This window comes from Engraulis encrasicolus, chromosome 8, assembly GCF_034702125.1.
Source record: "Engraulis encrasicolus isolate BLACKSEA-1 chromosome 8, IST_EnEncr_1.0, whole genome shotgun sequence".
In the NCBI taxonomy this organism is placed as follows: Eukaryota; Metazoa; Chordata; class Actinopteri; order Clupeiformes; family Engraulidae; genus Engraulis; species Engraulis encrasicolus.
The window spans coordinates 55,599,901-55,621,839 of record NC_085864.1 but is presented as its reverse complement, the minus strand read 5'-3'; the positions used below and the strand labels follow the sequence as shown (position 1 = coordinate 55,621,839).

Here is a 21,939-nt window from a genome sequence, read left to right as displayed (position 1 = left end):
TAGTCATCCATCAATCTCAGATCTTACACGCCATACTGTATGTGTGTAATGCATGGCTGTATCATGGAGGCGAAGCAGACTGCACTTGGCTGGAGGCGACGTCTGAAGACACTGGCTGAGCCAAAGGGAGCTCCAGTCCTTGTAGAACTTCACTGACCTCTTGGCTCTTCAAACGATCATTTGGCCAGGTACCCAGTGTCTTCAGGGCAGCACGTGTGGCAGTGGGCAGCATGGAGGATGGACGCTGGGTGGCAGTGGGCAGCACAGAGGATGGACCCTGGGTGGCGGGAAGAGAGAGCAGAGGAAGAGGGGTTGGCGTCTGGGTGGCAGGCAGCAAAATGCATTGCACTGAAAAACTCACAGCTTTGAATGATGCAAATATATATATTAATTGGTATCTTACTGTGTTCTTTATTGCTGGTGGAAGAAAGCTCGAAGGGCGGGGTTGGATGTTCGGCAGGAGAGCTGGAGAGGGTTGAGAGTTGACGGCTGACGTGGATATGGATGTTGGCAGAGGACTAGGTGGAGCCTGTGAAATACATTCATAGTCCAGCGGATTGGTGAATTGATCATGCACTTTTGAGTAAAAGCATGAAAATTGGTACACATATTCCTCTTACTATGCTTATTAATAATACGCGTTGGAGGCGTCGCGAAAAATGAAGAATTTTCAAGATGGCCGCCAAATCCAATATGGCCAACCCAAATTAATGAAACTACCTGACACGTTGTTGTAAAAGCATGAAAATTGGTACATATATCCTTCTTGATATGCTGATTAATATTAGCATTGGAGGCGTAGCGAAAAATTATGAATTTTCAAGATGGCCGTCAAATCCAATATGGCCAAACCATATTAACGAAACTACCTGACACTTTGTAGTAAAGGCCTGAAAATTGGTACACATGTCCTTCTTAATATGCTGATCAATGTTATTGTTGGAGGCGCCGCGAAAAATGCTGTATTTTCAAGATGGCCGCCAAATCCAATATGGCCAACCCATATTAGTGAGAAACCATCATGCACTGCGTCATAGATGCCTGAAATTTGTTAAATACATACTTTATAATGTACCTATTAATGTTAGAAATGGAATTGTTGGGTAAAACCAAAATTGAAATGTTCAAAATGGCCACCAAATGAAATATGGCCGACCCATAACAGGAATTGTATAGCAGATGAGTGAATCCATTATGCACGAAGTAAAAGCATGAAAATTGTTACACATTTCCTTCTTTTTCAGCTGATTAATATTAGATGTGAAAAATGCAGAATTTTCAAAATGACCTCCAAATCCAATATGGCCAACCCATATTAAGTACCGGGCACTTTGTGGTAAAAGCATGATAATTGGTAGCCTACACAGTTACATCTTTATGTGCAGATTAATATTAGGAATGGAGGAATGAAAAAAATATCTGAATTTTCAAGACAAATCAAACATGTTTGACCCATATTAGTGAATCCACCATGCACTTTGTAGCAGGAGCATGCAATCAGCACACATATACTTACTGATATGTATAATAATGTAGAAGGGTTCACGTGAGAAGTGCGTGCACGCACGCACACACACACACACACACACACACACACACACACACACACACACACAAGTAATAGTCCTAAAAAAGATTACTCTGGAAGTGATCCTAACATAGCCTAATTTAGAAACATCAAACCCTAGCCTACTAATGTTATATATATATATATATATATAATTTAGAAATAATTTAGATATATATATATATATATATATATATATATATATATGTAGTGTTGCAAATAGTGTTACAGTACATTAGTGAAACCAGGGAACAATTTGCTGTGAAAGCATGAAAACACATTTTTCAAGAATTTTCAAGATGGCCCCACATGAAATATGGCCAACCCATAGATGTATGGGCATAAAATATCCTACATTTATCTCAGTATACATTTCTCTGTTCTTGTAGTAGAAACATATTTGTAGTCTTTGATGAGTCAATACATATTTTAGTCTCAATTTCAATGGATTTGTTCCATTTATCATTGAAATAAATGTGCACAACCTTCACTCAAGTACTGTAGGTAACAAAACAAAATCTTGTCCCCCCTCAACATGGGGCTTAAATAAAATCTTATCAACTTCACCTTGCATATGATGCATAGTTTGCATACCTTGAACTACAAATACAGAAATGGGGGTTCACCATAAGCCAAATCGTGCACACCATTATTATAGCCAAAAAATGAATCATAATACTGTACAAGTAAGCTTTCACTCAAGGTTATTCAAATTTACATACCCCGAGTTGACTTTGCACCAACTGTGCCATTCACCATTTATTCAAAGTTTGTGTGTATCTTTTAATTAGGCATTGTTAGCAGTTTGATTGATGTTGGCCATAGGTTATACCACAGCCTGGGGAATCCCATGCTACTTTGCACAATCGTTCTGATCTGAAAGACAGCATGGATTCCATCCCTCAGCAAAGTACTAGATCTTGGGCTCCATTCAGAGAGCAGGGAAGGGTGGAAAGGCGACGACTGCAGTTTGTTTGAAAAGATACAACTGACACAATTGGCTTTGGGCTATGCATATGCCAAATGAAACATTCGTAACACCCAATTAACGGCCATGGGCAAGTTTAAACCACGCCTTTCCTATGAGATATTGCATATGTAACCTTCAGAGTATCTCACTTGTGAGATCAACTGTTGTTAACAACGCAAGACATACCCATACAAAATGCATGGGACAGGATTGCAGTTCGTTTGAAAACCTTGAAGTGCAGCTAGAAATAGTAATTCATTATTGGTTTCTTTTTTTAACCATGTCTTAACCATGTCCATGAATTGACCAATTGAACTTTCTAGCAACCTTGAAATCTTGAACCTTTTGGATTTGTAGTAATGAGAGGCATATTAAAGACAAGGCCTATGCAGTCATCACTAACTGCTAGAGGTACTGTATATCCCACAATGTGCCTGGATGATTAATTAATAAGGGTTGGCTACATTTGATTTGGCGGCCATCTTGAAAATTTGGGTTTTATTTGCTATGCCTCCATTTCAAATATTATTATATATTTACTATGCTTTTACTACAAAGTGGGTGTTAAATTCATCAATGGTTTCATTAATATGGGTTGGCCAGATTTGATTTGGCGGCCATTTTGAAAATTAAACTTTCTTGCAATGCCTCCATTTCTTTTATTAATCAGAATATAAAGAACCCATTTTCATGTTTTTATGACAAAGTATCAGGTAGCTTCATTAATATGGGTTGGTCATATTGGATGTGGCGGCCATCTTGAAAATACAGCATTTTTCGTGGCGCCTCCAACAATAACATTGATCAGCATATTAAGAAGGACATGTGTACATATTTTCAGGCCTTTACTACAAAGTATCAGGTAGCTTCATTAATATGGGTTGGCCATATTGGATGTGGCGGCCATCTTGAAAATACAGCATTTTTCGCGGCGCCTCCAACAATAACATTGATCAGCATATTAAGAAGGACAGGTGTACCAATTTTCAGGTCTTTACTACAAAGTATCAGGTAGTTTCATTAATATGGGTTAGCCATATTGGATTTGGCGGCCATCTTGAAAATTCTTCATTTTTCGCGACGCCTCCAACGCTAATATTAATCAGCATATTGAGAAGGATATGTGTACCAATTTTCATGCTTTTACTCAAAAGTGCACGATTAGGCCCTTTTGTGTGTCTAATCCGCCGGACTATCAGGGGTATTTAACACTTTATTGCTATGAACTGGTGAATTTTCAATCTACACATGGGCTGTCCCGACTAATCGATGTAATCGACTACGTCGGTGGGGTAAATAAGTCGAAGTGTTCAACATACCGTCGATTAGGCCTACATAATTTGTGCAGGAAAAAAGTGATCTGCGCGAGCGAGGTAGACGTGCTGAAACAAAGGCGGAGAAAATGGCAGAGGCTGAACGCCCGAGGGTGTCAGTGTCAGACGAAGATGAAGGTAACAGTGGCACCACTAGTCAGCCCAATAAATGGACAAAGTCATTTAAAGTGTGGTGATATTTCAAATAGAAGGCACAAGACGTGGTCGTGGTCGTGTTTCTGTAGGAGACGTATAGGCCTATATTGAGGAAGGTAATATTTCATGCTAAATTTAGTAGGGCAGAACTAGGCGCAAACTTTCCTTGAGATAGCATCAACAGTACAATCTTAGTCATCCATCAATCTCAGATCTTACACGCCATACTGTATGTGTGTAATGCATGGCTGTATCATGGAGGCGAAGCAGACTGCACTTGGCTGGAGGCGACGTCTGAAGACACTGGCTGAGCCAAAGGGAGCTCCAGTCCTTGTAGAACTTCACTGACCTCTTGGCTCTTCAAACGATCATTTGGCCAGGTACCCAGTGTCTTCAGGGCAGCACGTGTGGCAGTGGGCAGCATGGAGGATGGACGCTGGGTGGCAGTGGGCAGCATGGAGGATGGACGCTGGGTGGCAGTGGGCAGCACAGAGGATGGACCCTGGGTGGCGGGAAGAGAGAGCAGAGGAAGTGGGGTTGGCGTCTGGGTGGCAGGCAGCAAAATGCATTGCACTGAAAAACTCACAGCTTTGAATGATGCAAATATATATATTAATTGGTATCTTACTGTGTTCTTTATTGCTGGTGGAAGAAAGCTCGAAGGGCGGGGTTGGATGTTCGGCAGGAGAGCTGGAGACGGTTGAGAGTTGACGGCTGACGTGGATATGGATGTTGGCGGAGAACTAGGTGGAGACTGTGAAATACATTCAGGGGTATTTAACACTTTATTGCTATGAACTGGTGAATTTTCAATCTACACATGGGCTGTCCCGACTGATCGACGTAATCGACTACGTCGGTGGCGTAAATAAGTCGAAGTGTTCAACATTCCGTCGATTAGGCCTATGTAATTTGTGCATGAAAAAAGTGATTTGTGCGAGCCGCGAGGAAGACCTGCTGAAACAGAGGTGGAGAAAGTGGCAGGCCTGGCTGCACGTCTGAGAGTGTCAGTGTCAGACGAAGATGAAGGTAGCAGTGGCACCACTAATCAGTCCAATAAACGGACAGACATCTAAAGTGTGGCGATATTTTAAATAGAAGGCACAAGACTTGGTCGTGTTTCTGTAGGAGACTTATAGGCCTATATTGAGGAAGGTAATATTTCATGCTGCTTCATACTGTCGCTGTGCTGGCGGCTTGCATAGCAGCACCGATTTGTAATTTGCTTGTTATTGACTCAATATTCAACACCTGGAGGGTGACAGTGGTCGGGATGTTTGTAGAAGTGCTTGTATATAAGGTAAAAAAGTAAATAAAGACAAAAGAAGTGTGCATATTTCTGCCAACAGCGGGGGATGTGGAGTGAGAGGAATATGCTATCCTAATTCAGAATCGTGTCCCTTCTCCTCCCCGGTGCAGTATTCAATACAGTTTGTGCCGACTGCAGGTCTAAATAAATAGTAATCCTATTCTAAAAATATAAAAATACTCTTTGTAAAGTCATAGCAATGTTGTTATGATGTAATTGAGTATTTCCAGCAAATAGTGAATAGATCCGTCGGCTACCTCATCTGCAATAAGAGGCTACTATGCCACACACACTGAAACATGAACACTGAACATTATGGCATCAGATCTAAGATCAGATTGGAAGAAAATGCTTATGTCATTGGCTGGCAGCCATTTTAAAAGCAGAGAGCCTCATATTGTCAGTGATTTTAACATTTTTACTTATCTTTCAAGATCCACAGAAAATAATGTTCTTTCTCTCTGTGAACACAAATACTACAGAACACTGCATTGAACTGTCCACTTTCACCTGAAAAAAAGAAGTTTGTGTCTACCTTTTTCCATTCTTTAGGTATTGGCAGTAGAACATAGGATGACACCACAAAAAAGCACAGATTTTTGACCCCCAAAATACTACACTTGTCTAAACTCATATTTTGGGTTTTTGGTTTTGGTCTTTGATAGTGTTCATGTTTGATATGCAACATTTTCAGGGATTTTGAAGGGTGCTTATTTCAATTATGCTGTATATTAGGCTCAAAAATCTCCATAATACCTCAAAATGAATTCATCCAATATGGCCACCATCACCAGACAAGGTAAACTCTTAATATTACATTACATTATTACATTGCACTTAGCTGACACTTTCATTTATTCAAAGCGACTTACAACTATTATTTTTCAGGGTATTGGTTACAGTCCCTGGAGCAATGTGGGGTTAGGTGCCTTGCTCAAGGGCACTTCAACCATGGATGGAGATGTAGGGAGAGGTCAGGTGGGATTTGAACCTGCAACCCCTAGATTGAAAGACCAACTCTCTAACCACTAGGCCACGGCTGCCCCAACTCTTAATTACATTATGTAGCTATAGGTTTTCAGATTCACTCAGATTTAAGATTAGAATAAGAGGAAATGATTTCAGTGCAGTCTGAATTCATGTTTATGTTTAAGTGACAGTTGACTTTCATGTCAAGAAGCTTATCATTTGAATAGAAATGTTTTCTCTACTTCCATTTTTATTTAAATGCTTATTATTACATGATGCAATATGTCCACCTCAATCCATCTGTTAAGAATTGTGAGCCCTGAGTCCCCAGGCCTCTCCTCACAACTCCTTAGCAGGTTGCCCTTCTCCCGCTAGCTGGGGGGGCTACCTGTCTCCCCCCTCCTTCTACTGCTCCCCCTGCTACTGACCTACAGACCCTTTCACTGACCTACAGACCTGGTACTTTTCCGTCATGCACTAAGTGTGGCAAGGCAGTGATTGGCCCAGCAAGCAGACCTTCCGGGTCCAGAGGTGGGTCCTGGCCTGCTGGTAACACCCCTGGCTCGGTACCCTGCTGTGCTGCTGGGAGCATATAGGGCCAGGACACAGGTCACTTCTCAGACCACTCATCGGACGGGGACATGCACAGTTAACTTGGGATCCAACTCTCTTTTTTCTTCATCTTGGACGTTTCAGGATCCCAGCGTCCACTCATGTACTCTTGCCGTGTGTCTCTGAGAGTGAGTTTCTGCTGTGTTGTTACCATGTTATGACTGTCTGTATTGTATTGTTTGTTTACTGTACAGTTTGCATTGCCTGGTAGCTGCATAGTATGTGCTCATTTCTCCATGTAATGTCGCGGTTCTGCCAGAGAGTACATTGGTTCAGTAATGTGCTACTGTGGTGGAGTAGCGCTTACATCTCTATTTCTGTTTAATGCATACTCTGTGTGTCTGCTTTAGGCAGGCACATGTCCATGCCTCAGGTTCACACAGCCAGCAGGTAGCTGTGTCATGTTCCCTCCTCATTCCCCCCTGCTTAGGATGTCTGCTGTAGGCCCCTCCCCCTTGGTCAGATAGTTGCTGTAGGCAGCTATCCTCATCTCATTGTATATATTGTATATAATCTGTATCTAATCTGTATTTTGCTTGTATTCACATTTATGTATACATGTTCTCACGTCTTGTTTGTATTTCTTTACTTTTATGGTAAAATTGTTTCACGGTTTCACTTCTACATCTGTGTGTGTCTGACTCTTTGGACATCTTCATAGCCTACTGTTCTGGCCGAACAGCCTGTGGCGTTTGTTGTATACCTGATCCAGCCCCTTTCCAATACAGTCCTTTTCGGGTACATATAGCACTATTTTTTTCACCACCCCTTCCATTATGAAAAAAGATTATACACATAAGCCTGAATGTGCTTAAATATAATATGCACATCTACATTTTTGTGCATTAGGAATTCATTGTTTGCAGATTTTATTGCGGTGCCACTGCTAACAATATATCTTTGAATGGTGGAAAGGTGAAACGTGGATCAACACAGTTTTATGTTTTTGTGAGGAATTTACTTGATAGGCCTATATGTGAACTTATTCCTAACCATTATCAACCTCCTCCTCTCCAGTGATTTGGCAGGACACACATCATGCACTTCATGGCACTTTTGCTGCAAATACAACAAAAGCAGACGTTTTGCTGTGATCAGTCCTAGTCATAGAGTCTCTGCCATCTACTTCAGATGTCACATGGTTACATATAATGGCCCACATTATCAAGTCTCTGTATGCACTCAGACCCACATACCCCTTCAGGCTGCACTTGGCTGGAGGCGACGTCTGAAGACACTGGCTGAGCCAAAGGGAGCTCCAGTCCTTGTAGAACTTCACTGACCTCTTGGCTCTTCAAACGATCATTTGGCCAGGTACCCAGTGTCTTCAGGGCAGCACGTGTGGCAGTGGGCAGCATGGAGGATGGACGCTGGGTGGCAGTGGGCAGCACAGAGGATGGACCCTGGGTGGCGGGAAGAGAGAGCAGAGGAAGAGGGGTTGGCGTCTGGGTGGCAGGCAGCAAAATGCATTGCACTGAAAAACTCACAGCTTTGAATGATGCAAATATATATATTAATTGGTATCTTACTGTGTTCTTTATTGCTGGTGGAAGAAAGCTCGAAGGGCGGGGTTGGATGTTCGGCAGGAGAGCTGGAGAGGGTTGAGGGTTGACGGCTGACGTGGACATGGATGTTGGCAGAGGACTAGGTGGAGCCTGTGAAATACATTCAGGGGTATTTAACACTTTATTGCTATGAACTGGTGAATTTTCAATCTACAAATGGGCTGTCCCGACTGATCGACGTAATCGACTACGTCGGTGGCGTAAATAAGTCGAAGTGTTCAACATTCCGTCGATTAGGCCTACGTAGTTTGTGCAGGAAAAAAGTGATTTGCGCGAGCCGCGAGGTACGTGCTGAAACAGACGCGGAGAAAGGCAGAGGCTAAACGGTGTCAGTGTCAGACGAAGATGAAGGTAACAGTGACACCACTAATCAGCCCAATAAACGGACAAAGACATCTAAAGTGTGGCGATATTTTAAAGACAAGGCACAAGACTTGGTCGTGTTTCTGTAGGAGACTTATAGGCCTATATTGAGGAAGGTAATATTTCATGCTGCTTCATATTGTCGCTGTGCTGGCGGCTTGTATAGCAGCAACGATTTGTAATTTGCTTGTTATAGACTCAATACTCAACACCTTGATGGTGACAGTGGTCGGGATGATTCTAGAAGAGTTTGCATAGAAAGTGAAAAAGTAAATGAAGACAAAAGAAGTGTGCATATTCCTGCCAACAGCGGGAGATGTGGAGTGAGAGGAATAGGCTATCCTGATTCAGAATCGTGTCCCTTCTCCTCCCCGGTGCAGTATTCAATACAGTTTGTGCCGACTGCAGGTCTAAATAAATAGTAATCCTATTCTAAAAATATAAAAATACTCTTTGTAAAGTCATAGCAATGTTGTTATGATGTAATTGAGTATTTCCAACAAATAGTGAATAGATCCGTCGGCTACCTCATCTGCAATAAGAGGCTACTACGCCACACACACTGAAACATGAACACTGAACATTATGTCATCAGAGTTAAGATCAGATTGGAAGAAAATACTTATGTTATTGGCTGGCAGCCATTTTAAAAGCAGAGAGCATCATATTGTCAACGATTTTTTACATTTTTACTTATCTTTCAAGATCCACAGAACATAATGCTCTTTGTCTCTGTGAACACAAATACTACAGAAAACAGCATTGAACTGTTTACTTTCACCTGAAAAAGGAAGTTTGTGTCTACCTTTTTCCATTCTTCAATTATGGGCACTAGAACGTAGGATGAGACCACAAAAAACACTGATTTTTGACCCCCAAAATACTACACTTGTCTAAACTCATATTTTGGGTTTTTAGTTTTGGTCTTTGATAGTGTTCATGTTTGATATGCAACATTTTCAGGGATTTTGAAGGGTGCTTATTCAAATATGCTGTATATTAGGCTCAAAAATCTCCATAATACCTCAAAATGAATTCATCCAATATGGCCACCATCACCAGACAAAGTAAACTCTTATTATTATTACATTATTACATTGCACTTAGCTGACGCTTTCATTTATTCAAAGCGACTTACAACTATTATTTTTCAGGGTATTGGTTATAGTCCCTGGAGCAATGTGGGGTTAGGTGCCTTGCTCAAGGGCACTTCAACCATGGATGGAGATGTAGGGAGAGGTCAGGGGGGATTTGAACCGGTAACCCCTAGATTGAAAGACCAACTCTCTAACCACTAGGCCACGGCTGCCCCAACTCTTAATTACATTATGTAGCTATAGGTTTTCAGATTCACTCAGATTTAAGATTAGAATAAGAGGAAATGATTTCAGTGCAGTCTGAATTCATGTTTATGTTTAAGTGACAGTTGACTTTCATGTCAAGAAGCTTATCATTTGAATAGAAATGTTTTCTCTACTTCCATTTTTATTTAAATGCTTATTATTACATGATGCAATATGTCCACCTCAATCCATCTGTTAAGAATTGTGAGCCCTGAGTCCCCAGGCCTCTCCTCACAACTTCTTAGTAGGTTTCCCATCCCCGCTAGCTGGTGGGCTAACTGTCTCCCCCCTCCCTTTACTGCTCCTCCTGCTACTGACCTACAGACCCTTTCACTGACCTACAGACCTGGTACTTTTCCGTCATGCACTAAGTGTGTGGCAGGCTAGGCAGTGATTGGCCCAGCAAGTAGACCAGAGTTGGGTCCTGGCCTGCTGGTAACACCCCTGCTCGGCACCCAGCTGTGCTGCTGGGAGCATATAAGGCCAGGACAAGATATCACTACTTAGACCACTCATCACACGGGGACTCCATGCACAGTTAACTTAGGATCCAACTCTCTTTCTCTTCATCTTGGACGTTTCAGGATCCCAGTGTCCACTCATGTACTCTTGCCGTGCGTCTCTGAGAGTGAGTTTATGTGTTGTTACTATGTTATTGTCATGTCTGTCTTGTTGTGTTTACTGCACAGTTTGCATTGACTAGCAGCTGCATAGTATGTGCTCATTTCTCCATGTAATGTTGCGGTTCTACCGGAGAGTACATTGGTTCAGTCAGTAATGTGCTACTGTGGTGGAGTAGCGCTTACATCTCTCTATGTCTGTTTAATGCATGCGCTGTGTGTCTGCTTTAGGCAGGCACATACCCATGCCCAGGTTCACACAGCTAGTAGGTAGCTGTGTCATGTTCCCTCTTCATTTCCCCTGCTTAGGATGTCTGCTGTAGGCAGTCACCCTCATGTTTCCCCTCCCCCTTGGTAAGATAGCAGCTGTAGGCAGCTATCCTCATCTCCTCATTGTATATATTGTATATTATATTGTATATAATCTGTATATGTATTTTGCTTGTATTCACATTTATTTATACATGTTCTCATGTCTTATTTGTATTTCTTTACTTTTATAGTAAAACCACGGTTACACCTCTACATCTGTGTGTGTCTGACTTCATTGGATATCTTCTTACTGTTCTGGCCGGACAGCCTGTGGCGTTTGTTGTATACCTGATCCAGCCCCTTTCCAATACAGTCCTTTTCGGGTACACATATCACTATTTTTTTCACCACCCCTTCCATTATGAAAAAAGATTATACACATAAGCCTGAATGTGCTTAAATATAATATGCACATCTACATTTTTGTGCATTAGGAATTCATTGTTTGCAGATTTTATTGCGGTGCTACTGCTAACAATATATCTTTGAATGGTGGAAAGGTGAAACGTGGATCAACATAGTTTTATGTTTTTGTGAGGAATTTACTTGATAGGCCTATGTGAACTTATTCCTAACCATTATCAACCTCCTCCTCTCCAGTGATTTGGCAGGACACACATCATGCACTTCATGGCACTTTTGCTGCAAATACAACAAAAGCAGACGTTTTGCTGTGATCAGTCCTAGTCATAGAGTCTATGACATCTACTTCAGATGTCACATGGTTACATATAATGGCCCACATTATCAAGTGTCTGTATGGACTCAGACCCACATACCCCTTCAGGCTGCACTTGGCTGGAGGCGACGTCTGAAGACACTGGCTGAGCCAAAGGGAGCTCCAGTCCTTGTAGAACTTCACTGACCTCTTGGCTCTTCAAACGATCATTTGGCCAGGTACCCAGTGTCTTCAGGGCAGCACGTGTGGCAGTGGGCAGCATGGAGGATGGACGCTGGGTGGCAGTGGGCAGCACAGAGGATGGACCCTGGGTGGCGGGAAGAGAGAGCAGAGGAAGAGGGGTTGGCGTCTGGGTGGCAGGCAGTAAAATGCATTGCACTGAAAAACTCACAGCTTTGAATGATGCAAATATATATATTAATTGGTATCTTACTGTGTTCTTTATTGCTGGTGGAAGAAAGCTCGAAGGGCGGGGTTGGATGTTCGGCAGGAGAGCTGGAGAGGGTTGAGAGTTGACGGCTGACGTGGATATGGATGTTGGCAGAGGACTAGGTGGAGCCTGTGAAATACATTCAGGGGTATTTAACACTTTATTGCTATGAACTGGTGAATTTTCAATCTACACATGGGCTGTCCCGACTAATCGACGTAATCGACGTCGGTGGCGTAAATAAGTCGAAGTGTTCAACATACCGTCCATTAGGCCTACGTAATTTGTACAGGAAAAAAGTGATCTGCGCGAGCGAGGTAGACGTGTTGAAACAAAGGCGGAGAAAATGGCAGAGGCTGAACGTCTGAGGGTGTCAGTGTCAGACGAAGATGAAGGTAACAGTGGCACCACTCAAAAAATATAATAATACTCATAATTATGTCGTACATAACGACTTGGGTCTATATTAGCAACAGAAGGGGGATAGGGACCAGCTGGGACTTGGTGTGTCACCAGAGTGTCGTGGACAGAGTAGCCTCAAAGTTCTTTCCTCGTAGGCCTACTCATAAAATCTCTGGTAGCCTTTACTTAACCCATAGTAGCCCATATTTGTTTCCACTTTCCTTATATAACTTAGACCTCTTTATATATCAGTAAATGTAGGATAATACTTTATTTGAACTGAAAACAATAGATATTATATTTATTATAGTCTGTGACTAATTTATAAAATGTCCCCTTTTTTCCAAAATCATTGTCCTAATAGGCCCTAGGTGCACTCTGCTATATTTGTCTATTATTTTTCAGGTCAAAGTTAAGTGCCATATCACAGTTTTTCCCTTCCAAAAAAAATAAATAAAATTGTTTGACTAATCGACTATTCCAAAAAAAAAAAAAATAGACTAATCGGGAGAAAAATAATCGTTAGGGACAGCCCTATACACATCAAGTACAATACAATAAAATTGGATAAGTGGATAAGTCAGTGAAGCTATAAACCTTTTACTACCCAAAGAGTGTGTCTGTGTTTAAGTGAGATGTTGTAATGCAATAGGCCCAATATATTATGCTGGCCATTGATATTGTCAATTTAGGCTGTGCAACAGTGTCCACTGCACTGGTGTCTGTGTCTTTGTTGGTGGATGATTGGCTGGCTTACTGGTCCTTACTAGTTTAGTTTAGTTTAGTTCAACAGGGACCATGGACAATACACATTGATTACAGAGAAGTAAAAAGATGCCTTATGCCAGATTATAGCTATATAGCTAATTTCCATCTGCAGTCCCTGGACAGGTAAAACAAATATTAAAATACAATAACATAAAGATATAAACAAGTAAGCACATCCATAGGCCAGGGGTCAAACATACACACACACACACACACACACACACACACACACACACACACACACACACACACACACACACACACACACACACACACACACACCACACAACACACACACACACACACACACACACACACACACACACACACACACACACACATTAAAATGGCATACAGTGCCACATATGATTAATGTTGACAAGACTGGTTGGTTAATATCCATTTTTTCACACCCCTTGAGAAGACCTGATAATCAGTAATACTTTTTAGGTAGACTATTCCATGTTTTGGTTGCCCTGAAGGAGAAGGCTGACTGAGCAAAAGCAGTTCGTCGGATTGGGAGACTACAATCACCCCTAATGGTGGATCTTGACGTTCTGCTCATCAATTCAGAGCAGGGTTGAACAAATGTTCTTAGGGGTGGGGGTGCTGCATTGTGAATAACTTTATGGATTAGCCGCAGATAAGAAAATTGTATGATGTTTTCAAGGCTGAGCATATTATACTTGCTCAGTATAGGACAATGGTGAAAAGATCTTTTATCTAGGACTTTCAGGGCCTGCTTGTATAGTGAATAAATTGATTTTAAGAGTCTTGTTGGCCTGGGACCAGCTTGATAAACAATAATGCAGGTGGGACATAATCATAGCATTGACATAAGTCACAGCAGCATCAATACTCAGAGAGTTACGGATATGTCTAAAATTTGATATGCTATACTTTACAGTATTACCCAGCTTTTTAATGTGTTTCTTAAAACTAAGAGTAGAATCTAAGGTCACACCTAAATATTTAAACTCATCAACATTATTTAGCTTTGTACTAAGGTTATATTGGTAATAAATACTTAACCCTCTAGCTACCAGAATTTTTTTTGAATAGGCCGGAATTCTACCAGGAATTCAGAGGGAAAATTGACATTTTGGTCATATTTTAAATAATGTCAAATAACTTGAAAAGACATGAAAAGTGTCAATTACAAGTTACTTTCATATTAAAGTAGAGAAAACACACTTGACTACCAGACTACACCAATGATGTTTCATGATGCTTTATGTTAACAGTAATGAATAACCATGAATCTAGCTTATAATACTTTATAAATCCAAGGGTATTATGAGTGCTCATGACTGGATATAAACTACAGGCTGCCTGATGGGGCTTACAGTACATCATGATGCATTATAGATGTGCATTATACAGTGCATTATAGATGCATCCATATGAACTTCACTTTACTTAGAGCACACATTGACGACTTATGATCTCACATGAAACATTATAGCATCGTATGAGCCCTTATGATCATCCAGGTCTGTGCATAGAGGGGTATAGGTACTCATAATGTACTATAAGCCCCATCAGACAGTCTGTAGTTTATAGCCAGTCATGAGCACTCATGACACCCTTGGATTTATAAAGCATTATAAGCTAGAGTCATAGATATTCATAACTGTTAATATAAAGCATCATGAAGCATTATGAGTGTAGTCATAATACGTTGTAAGTAATTATAATGTGCATTATAATTTGTTATAAATGCGCTTATAATGTTGGCTTTAAGTAAAGTGTTATCAAGACATCTTGCCAAAATGGCCGGAATTCCCCTTTAATTGCGGGGGGTAATGACAGCTGTCAAAATTTCATGGTGTCCTATGACCAATTCCACACTCCAGACCTGGCGATAGTGGAATTGCACTTTACCATGCCGCTAATACTGACCGTAGAAGAAGTAAGTTGCTGTGTCTCAGATGGTGCACTTTGTTTTATTGAGTAAATTAATCTCTTAGCACAGAGCCTACGGTATGTTTATAACCCTACTACCACCAAAATTGTAATGGCTATGTCTTAATCTGTCAATTAAAGGGACACTATAGTTGTTTATTTCCAGAATTCATGCTGCCCATTCCTTAATGTTACATTTTTCATGAATATTTACCATCACCAAGAAATTCTAAGTATTTATTATGGCTGGAAAAACTGCCCTTTTCATACATGAAAAGTGGGATCTTCTCCATGGTCCGCCATTTTGAATTGTTTTTTATCTGCAAAAATGACTGTACTTGGGCCATACTAGAAATTACTGAGCAAACTTTCATGAAAAGGTCAAATATGGCAATAGGCGACACAGCTTCAATGAGCAGCATAGTTGCAGTACCTTTTTTGACCATTTCCTGCACAGTGTACCTTTGAGGCTCTTTGTAAAGTCATAGCAATGTTATGATGTAATTGAGTATTTCCAGCAAATAGTGAATAGATCTGCCGGCTACCCCATCTGCAGTAAGAGGCTAATACGCCACACACACTGAAACATGAACACTGACGTAAACAAGTGCACCATTTGAGATCCAGCAAGTGACTCTCCTCGCGGCCATGCCATACTCTAATGATGTACACCATGCTATTTCTATTATCTCTTTTGAGGACATACGCTGGGATGGGGAAGTCTGTTTACATTGACCTTCACCTCCTGTGCAAAATGATGTTATATAATGACATTGCAGTTTTTCCTCGATTCTTTACATATAGTATATAGTACTTGATACACAATTCTGTAAACATCTCGCACATTCACCAAACCTGTGAATCAATGCCACTGAACATCAAAGAAAAACACCCAAATTCCAGTTCTTAAACACACTCTTCCCAAACACTAGTACACACAATTCTTGAGATTTGACAAAATTTTCATGAAGAAAAGCCCTGGGGTGCATTTCTCAAAAGAGAAGTTGTTAGCCTGTTAGCAACTCCGGTAGTTGCAAATGGGAAAATGCATTGAAAACAATAAAGTAGCTAATGTAGTAAGCAACTTTGACTTCAAGAAATGCATCCCTGGTTTTCTCATGGAACACACTATCATTCAAAATACTAAAATCAATTGCAATACTACTCCTTTCAATCAGCAATCATCGCCCTGTAAGGACACACATTACATGTGATATTGATGAAGACATGAGATGAAGACATTTAAACACTAAAATATGTTGGCCTAATACAAGAAATCACTTTCATGTGGTTACCAATATTTTACAGTAAATGACAGAATTTTTTGTTAGTGTCAGAAATGCTGTATATGTAACATACATTTCTTGTCTAAAAACAATATTTCAGTATTTCACAACAGAAATATACCCTCGGTGGTAAGTGGAACACTGAATACTGTAAATAAGGTGTGTGTGTGTGTGTGTGTGTGTGTGCGTGCGTGCGTGCGTGCGTGCGTGCGTGCGTGCGTGCGTGCGTGTGTGCGTGCGTGTTGTACCTCATATGAAGATGGTTCCTCTTTAAACTGATTTCCCTCAAATGTAAATCGAATGCACCTACAACAGAGCAGAGAACAGGGCAGGGCTGGTAAAATCAGAATTTTAAATTATTCAGAAAATAGGAAATCTCTTGTAGGGTTTTGGTTACTGCTATGCCTCACCTGCCAACAGCATCCTTGTATCTTTCAGGGGCATCTCTGAACTTGTCATTTGATACGATCCATCCATTGGGTTCACTGTCTCTGAACAGGAGGCTAGAATATCCATAAAATAGAGGAGGAGTTGCGGGACAGAAAAGAAATACAGATGTTTCTCATGAAGACTCGTGAACTTAATGCAGAAAAATGATGATAACCAAGAAGCTTACTCACTTATCGTCATAACAACGACTAGCAGTGGAAGAGATAAAACCCTTCTGTTGAAGAAGTATCAGATCACGATGGTCTGTCAAACAAACAAATAATTAAATCAAAACAACTGAAAACAATTTAAGAATCAAAGAAATTAGAGACAAAAGCCATGGCCAGAATGGGCTCAAAAACGTACCGACAACAGTGTTCTTTGAGTTCATCCTCCAGTTTGGCACGTGGACGTCAATGTTGTGATGGCCCTTCTTCTGGAAGTCGTTAATTACTACACCAATCCCGTTGCAGGAGAAGAATGTGTACAGGCCATGACTGGTGGAAAACAGAAAGAGATGTAATGTTAACTTCATGTAAAGTCAAAACATTATGAACAAAATTTACTGTCACTTGAAGCACCTGTAAGATCATAAAACCTACTGAAGTTGTGTTTGTGTGCGTGCACGCGCACGCGCACATGCTTGTGTGTGTGTGTGTGTGTGTGTGTGTGTGTGTGTGTGTGTGTGTGTGTGTGTGTGTGTGTGTGTGTGTGTGTGTGTGTGTGTGTGTGTGTGTGTGTGTGTGTGTGTGTGTGTGTGTGTGTAAGTGTGTGTGTGTGTGTGTGTGTGTGTGTGTGTGTGTGTGTGTGTGTGTGTGTGTGTGTGTGTGTGTGTGAGAGAGAGAGAGAGCTTGTGAATAATACCCAAGGGTATTTTTTCCTCACAGTGGCCACTGTTCTTTCTAAGCAATCCGAATTAAAGGTAAGGCAATTTTATATTCATAGCGCATTTCATACAAAAAAGCAATTCAATGTGCTGTATGGTAAAGTAAGATAAAACAATGTAAAGCAAAACAACATGAAACAAATAAAAAAATAAAAGCATAAAAGCAATAGAAGCTCAAGGCATGCAATAAAAAGCAGTAAAAACACAAGGCATGGCAGGTGAAAATAGAATAAAAAGAAGTAAAGATAAAACTAAGAATTAAGGGAAAATTACATACAAATATCAAACACCTTTTGCATCTGTTTGAAACTGTTATCTGCCATTGTCCCTCAGTGGTGGAACAAACTTCCAGAAGCAACAAGACTAGGATCATCTCTTTTATTCTTCCAGAAGCAAGTAAAGACTTCCCTCCTCGCTGGCCCAAACCCAGAGTAGACTCTAGGCATGTTGTGCGTTGAGTGTGTGGGTGTAGTATGTGTATGTTTATACTTAACCCTGTGTTAATGCACGTACAAAAACAAACACCTGACATTTGCACCTTGTTCTGTATATTTCCTGCGCACCTTGTATCAAGTGTTGTACAAACCCCAACTCCGGTGAAGTTGGGATGTTTGGTAAACAGCATTTTGATTTTATTCACTGTTTACCAGCCGTCCCAACTTCACCGGAGTTGGGGTTTGTACTATGCTATGATTATGTCCTCGATTGTAAGTCGCTTTGGATAAAAGCGTCTCCCAAATGTGATGTAATGTAAACTAATGTAATGTAAATTAATGTTGTAGCCCAAAATTTGTTTCTTTTTTTAGTAGAGAACATTAAGGTCAAGACCGTATTCTGATATATTTTAAGAATCCCCAAGCTGTATGAGTGTATTGTGGGGAAAGTTTTTAATGTTGAACAATATTACAGTATTCAATAGTCAACAAATGTTTGTCTCAGAACTCGTTTTATCTTCATCTTTTTCAAAGGACACTTCTCACCTCATCGCCACATTGCTCCCATCAATTATCAACTTCTTTTGCTGAGTATTGCGGAACTTTTTTAGAACTATGTCATCTTTACGTTTCTTCTGCATTTTCAAGAGCTCCTCCCAGGTGTGTTGGATTTCTTCCATCTGATAACAAACATATGAACATACAGCAAAGAAGCAATTTTAAAGTGGATATTAGAAAAGACAAGGAGCTTGAATAAAAATGTGCCTATATGCCTAAAATGTGCCTATATTGTATTCACAATGGTTGAGTGGTCATTGGCCTCTCGGCTGGGGTCTGATCGATGTCATTGGAGGAGGCTGTGTCGCTTGTTGGTTGGACTTAAATTTGAAAATATATTACGCTTGAGAGCCTTGTGGGGTAGGAGTTTTGAGTTCTCTGCGTTTGTGTTTAATACCGGCTTTTATGATTTTATTGACTAGCAGCCCGTGTATGACAGTCTCTGAATGCAAATTTGTGTGGGTATTGTGATTTATTACTTCACTTTCATTAATTGATTTGATTGATTTATTTTGTGTGCTTGACTGTATTTGCAGCGATTTGTGGGGCATGGCACACACACCCTTTCTATCACTTCTTGTTGGCTTGCAACTGGATATGCTGTGAGGATTCTGGTCAGATCACTCTTTCGTCCGAAAGGGTCTTCAGCAATAAAAAACTTATCGTTGGTCATAGTGAACTGAAGAATCCTGTGGAAGATAGTTCAGTGTATGAAGTGATGACAAAAACAAAGCATTGCATCTAGGCCTTATAAAAAGAGGCCTACTGTACCGTTCAAATATTGCACTTCTCCTGTAAGTTACTTCAATGTTGTACAAATATTAAGAGCTGTTGAAATTACACTATATCCACCCGCAGAATTTTGCACAAACGTCTGTGATTTTATTTACCTTCTTACGGATTCAGTCCAGGTGTCAGGGCCAAGCTGTGTTATAATCAGGCCATATATCATCTTAGCCAGGGCATCCATGAAGCTGCAACACAGTTACCTGATTATCATCGATGACCTGATTAACCCGCCTCCCTCGGCTTGCTACTGGTCGAGGCCAGAAAAGGCTGTGCCAAAGTTTAAACCAAACATTTTCTCAGTCCCAATACAACGTCTCTGCTTAAATCATGTCAGTGCCCTGAACAGGCCTCTAACCAGGGCCGTTGGAGCTGCTCAAAGTTGATTGCCTCCCAACAGAGTGGGTGTAGTTCCCGATTTCTCCACAGTTTAGAAACTATATTTGTATTGCTCCTGGACTGACATGAAGCAATGCCGAAGGTGTTGCGTTCACCAGGAGGGCGGAGTCTGGCTACACAGACAGTTTGACTCTATGTAGTTGCCTGTAATGGCCAAGACGTTTTCCCAATTCTAAATGTTAGTATCCTTAGCTTCAGCTCTCCCTGGATTTCCCTGGAAGTCTGTTTTCCAATGTAGCTAAAACAGGGTTCACAATTAGCACATGCGATAGTACTTGATGCTTAAATGTAGTGCAGTTAAGCAGCAGAAGCTTCCAAATCACAAACAAAACAATGTGGCAAATAATTTCAACTCGATATCCAGTTTAACACATTAGATTGATATAGGAAAACAATAATACCTCACATCAGTGGCGCCCTTAGGGATCTTGAAAAGCAGTAATGTATGATCCTTCGGTAGCTTAACTAAAATGGGAAGAAAAGATGACAATTATAACTAATGATCGGCTACTGCTTTCTTGATCACTTAAACAGACTACAATGGGGTAGGCATTGAGTAGAAGGAAATGTTTAGTAAGACTTAACTTGATGCAGGCGACATATTACATAACAGTGTTGCAACACAGTCATACAGAACATTTTTCAGAAACATTATGTCGTAAGCATTTTATTTTAAGTGACATTCTGAAAATGAGCAGAGTATCATCCTTTGAAGTGGCTATACAGCTCGCCGCTGTGTTACTATTGTTGTTTTTGCTGTTACTGTTAGTAAATAATGGTGTAGGCCATACGTTTGGGCTCTTCCATCCAGTGCGGAATGCAAACGATGAGATTCTGGACTCCAATGCTCCATAAAGACCTCACAGCCGTGGCAATGTTATCCAGGCAGAACCTGTTGCGGCTGCAAACAAATACAGTGCATTAGACTGTGTTTCATACAGTGCATTGATGAGACTATGTTTCATACAGTGCATTGATATTAGATTTTGTTACAGTGCATCGACTAGAGTATGTTTCATACAGTGCATTGATATTAGACTATGTTACAGTGTATTGATTAGGCTATGTTTCAAACAGTGCATTGATTAGACTATGTTTCATACAGTGCATTGATTGCACTATGTTTCATACAGTGCATTGATATTAGACTGTGTTTCATACAGTGCATTGATATTAGACAATGTTACAGTGTATTGATTAGACTATGTTTCATACAGTGTATTGATTAGACTATGTTACAGTGTATTGATTAGACTATGTTTCATACAGTGTATTGATTAGACTATGTTACAGTGTATTGATTAAACTATGTTACAGTGTATTGATTAAACTATGTTTCATACAGTGTATTGATTAAACTATGTTACAGTGTATTGATTAAACTATGTTTCATACAGTGCATTGATATTAGACTATGTTACAGTGCATTAGACTAGAGTATGTTTCATACAGTGCATTGATATTAGACTATGTTTCAAACAGTGCATTGATTAGACTATGTTTCATACAGTGCATTGATTGCACTATGTTTCATACAGTGCATTGATATTAGACTATGTTACAGTGCATTGATTGCACTATGTTTCATACAGTGCATTGATTAGGGGTGTCAAACTCAAAAGAACTGAGGGCCAAAATCAAAATCTGGAACAAAATCATTGGCCAAACTCTTTTTTTTTTTTAAAGGACTAAAATTGTACATGGTTGCACTTAATAGTCAGTTAAATGTCACACACACACCCTTTCCCATCATATAGCTCTAATGTGCCTGCACATTCCCATTCTGTTGCATATGACTGTGGACTGGGTCCACTCATATTCCTGTGACACACCAAATTTCATCTTTGGGCCAACTGTAATACACATTTGAAATTATCT

At 40.5% G+C, this 21,939-nt stretch overlaps 1 protein-coding gene and 1 long non-coding RNA gene across 2 annotated transcripts in view; both read right to left on the bottom strand.

The window, feature by feature from the left end:
• The window catches only part of LOC134454007 (uncharacterized), a 102,235-nt gene that overhangs the window by 78,643 nt on the left and 1,653 nt on the right, over positions 1-21,939 (bottom strand). Inside the window, exons 2-6 of the mRNA XM_063204748.1 lie at positions 20,853-20,962; positions 20,463-20,526; positions 19,767-19,850; positions 19,439-19,565; positions 18,865-18,998 (exon numbers count right to left, since the gene is read on the bottom strand). Of these exons, the coding sequence (XP_063060818.1) occupies positions 18,865-18,998; positions 19,439-19,565; positions 19,767-19,850; positions 20,463-20,526; positions 20,853-20,962 (519 nt within the window). The remainder of the gene's footprint in view (positions 1-18,864; positions 18,999-19,438; positions 19,566-19,766; positions 19,851-20,462; positions 20,527-20,852; positions 20,963-21,939) is intronic.
• On the bottom strand, positions 16,982-17,448 carry LOC134454735 (uncharacterized). The gene is made up of 3 exons (XR_010035909.1): positions 17,365-17,448; positions 17,190-17,262; positions 16,982-17,072 (listed from the first exon to the last, which is right to left on the bottom strand). It is a non-coding gene; the product is annotated as an uncharacterized LOC134454735 (long non-coding RNA).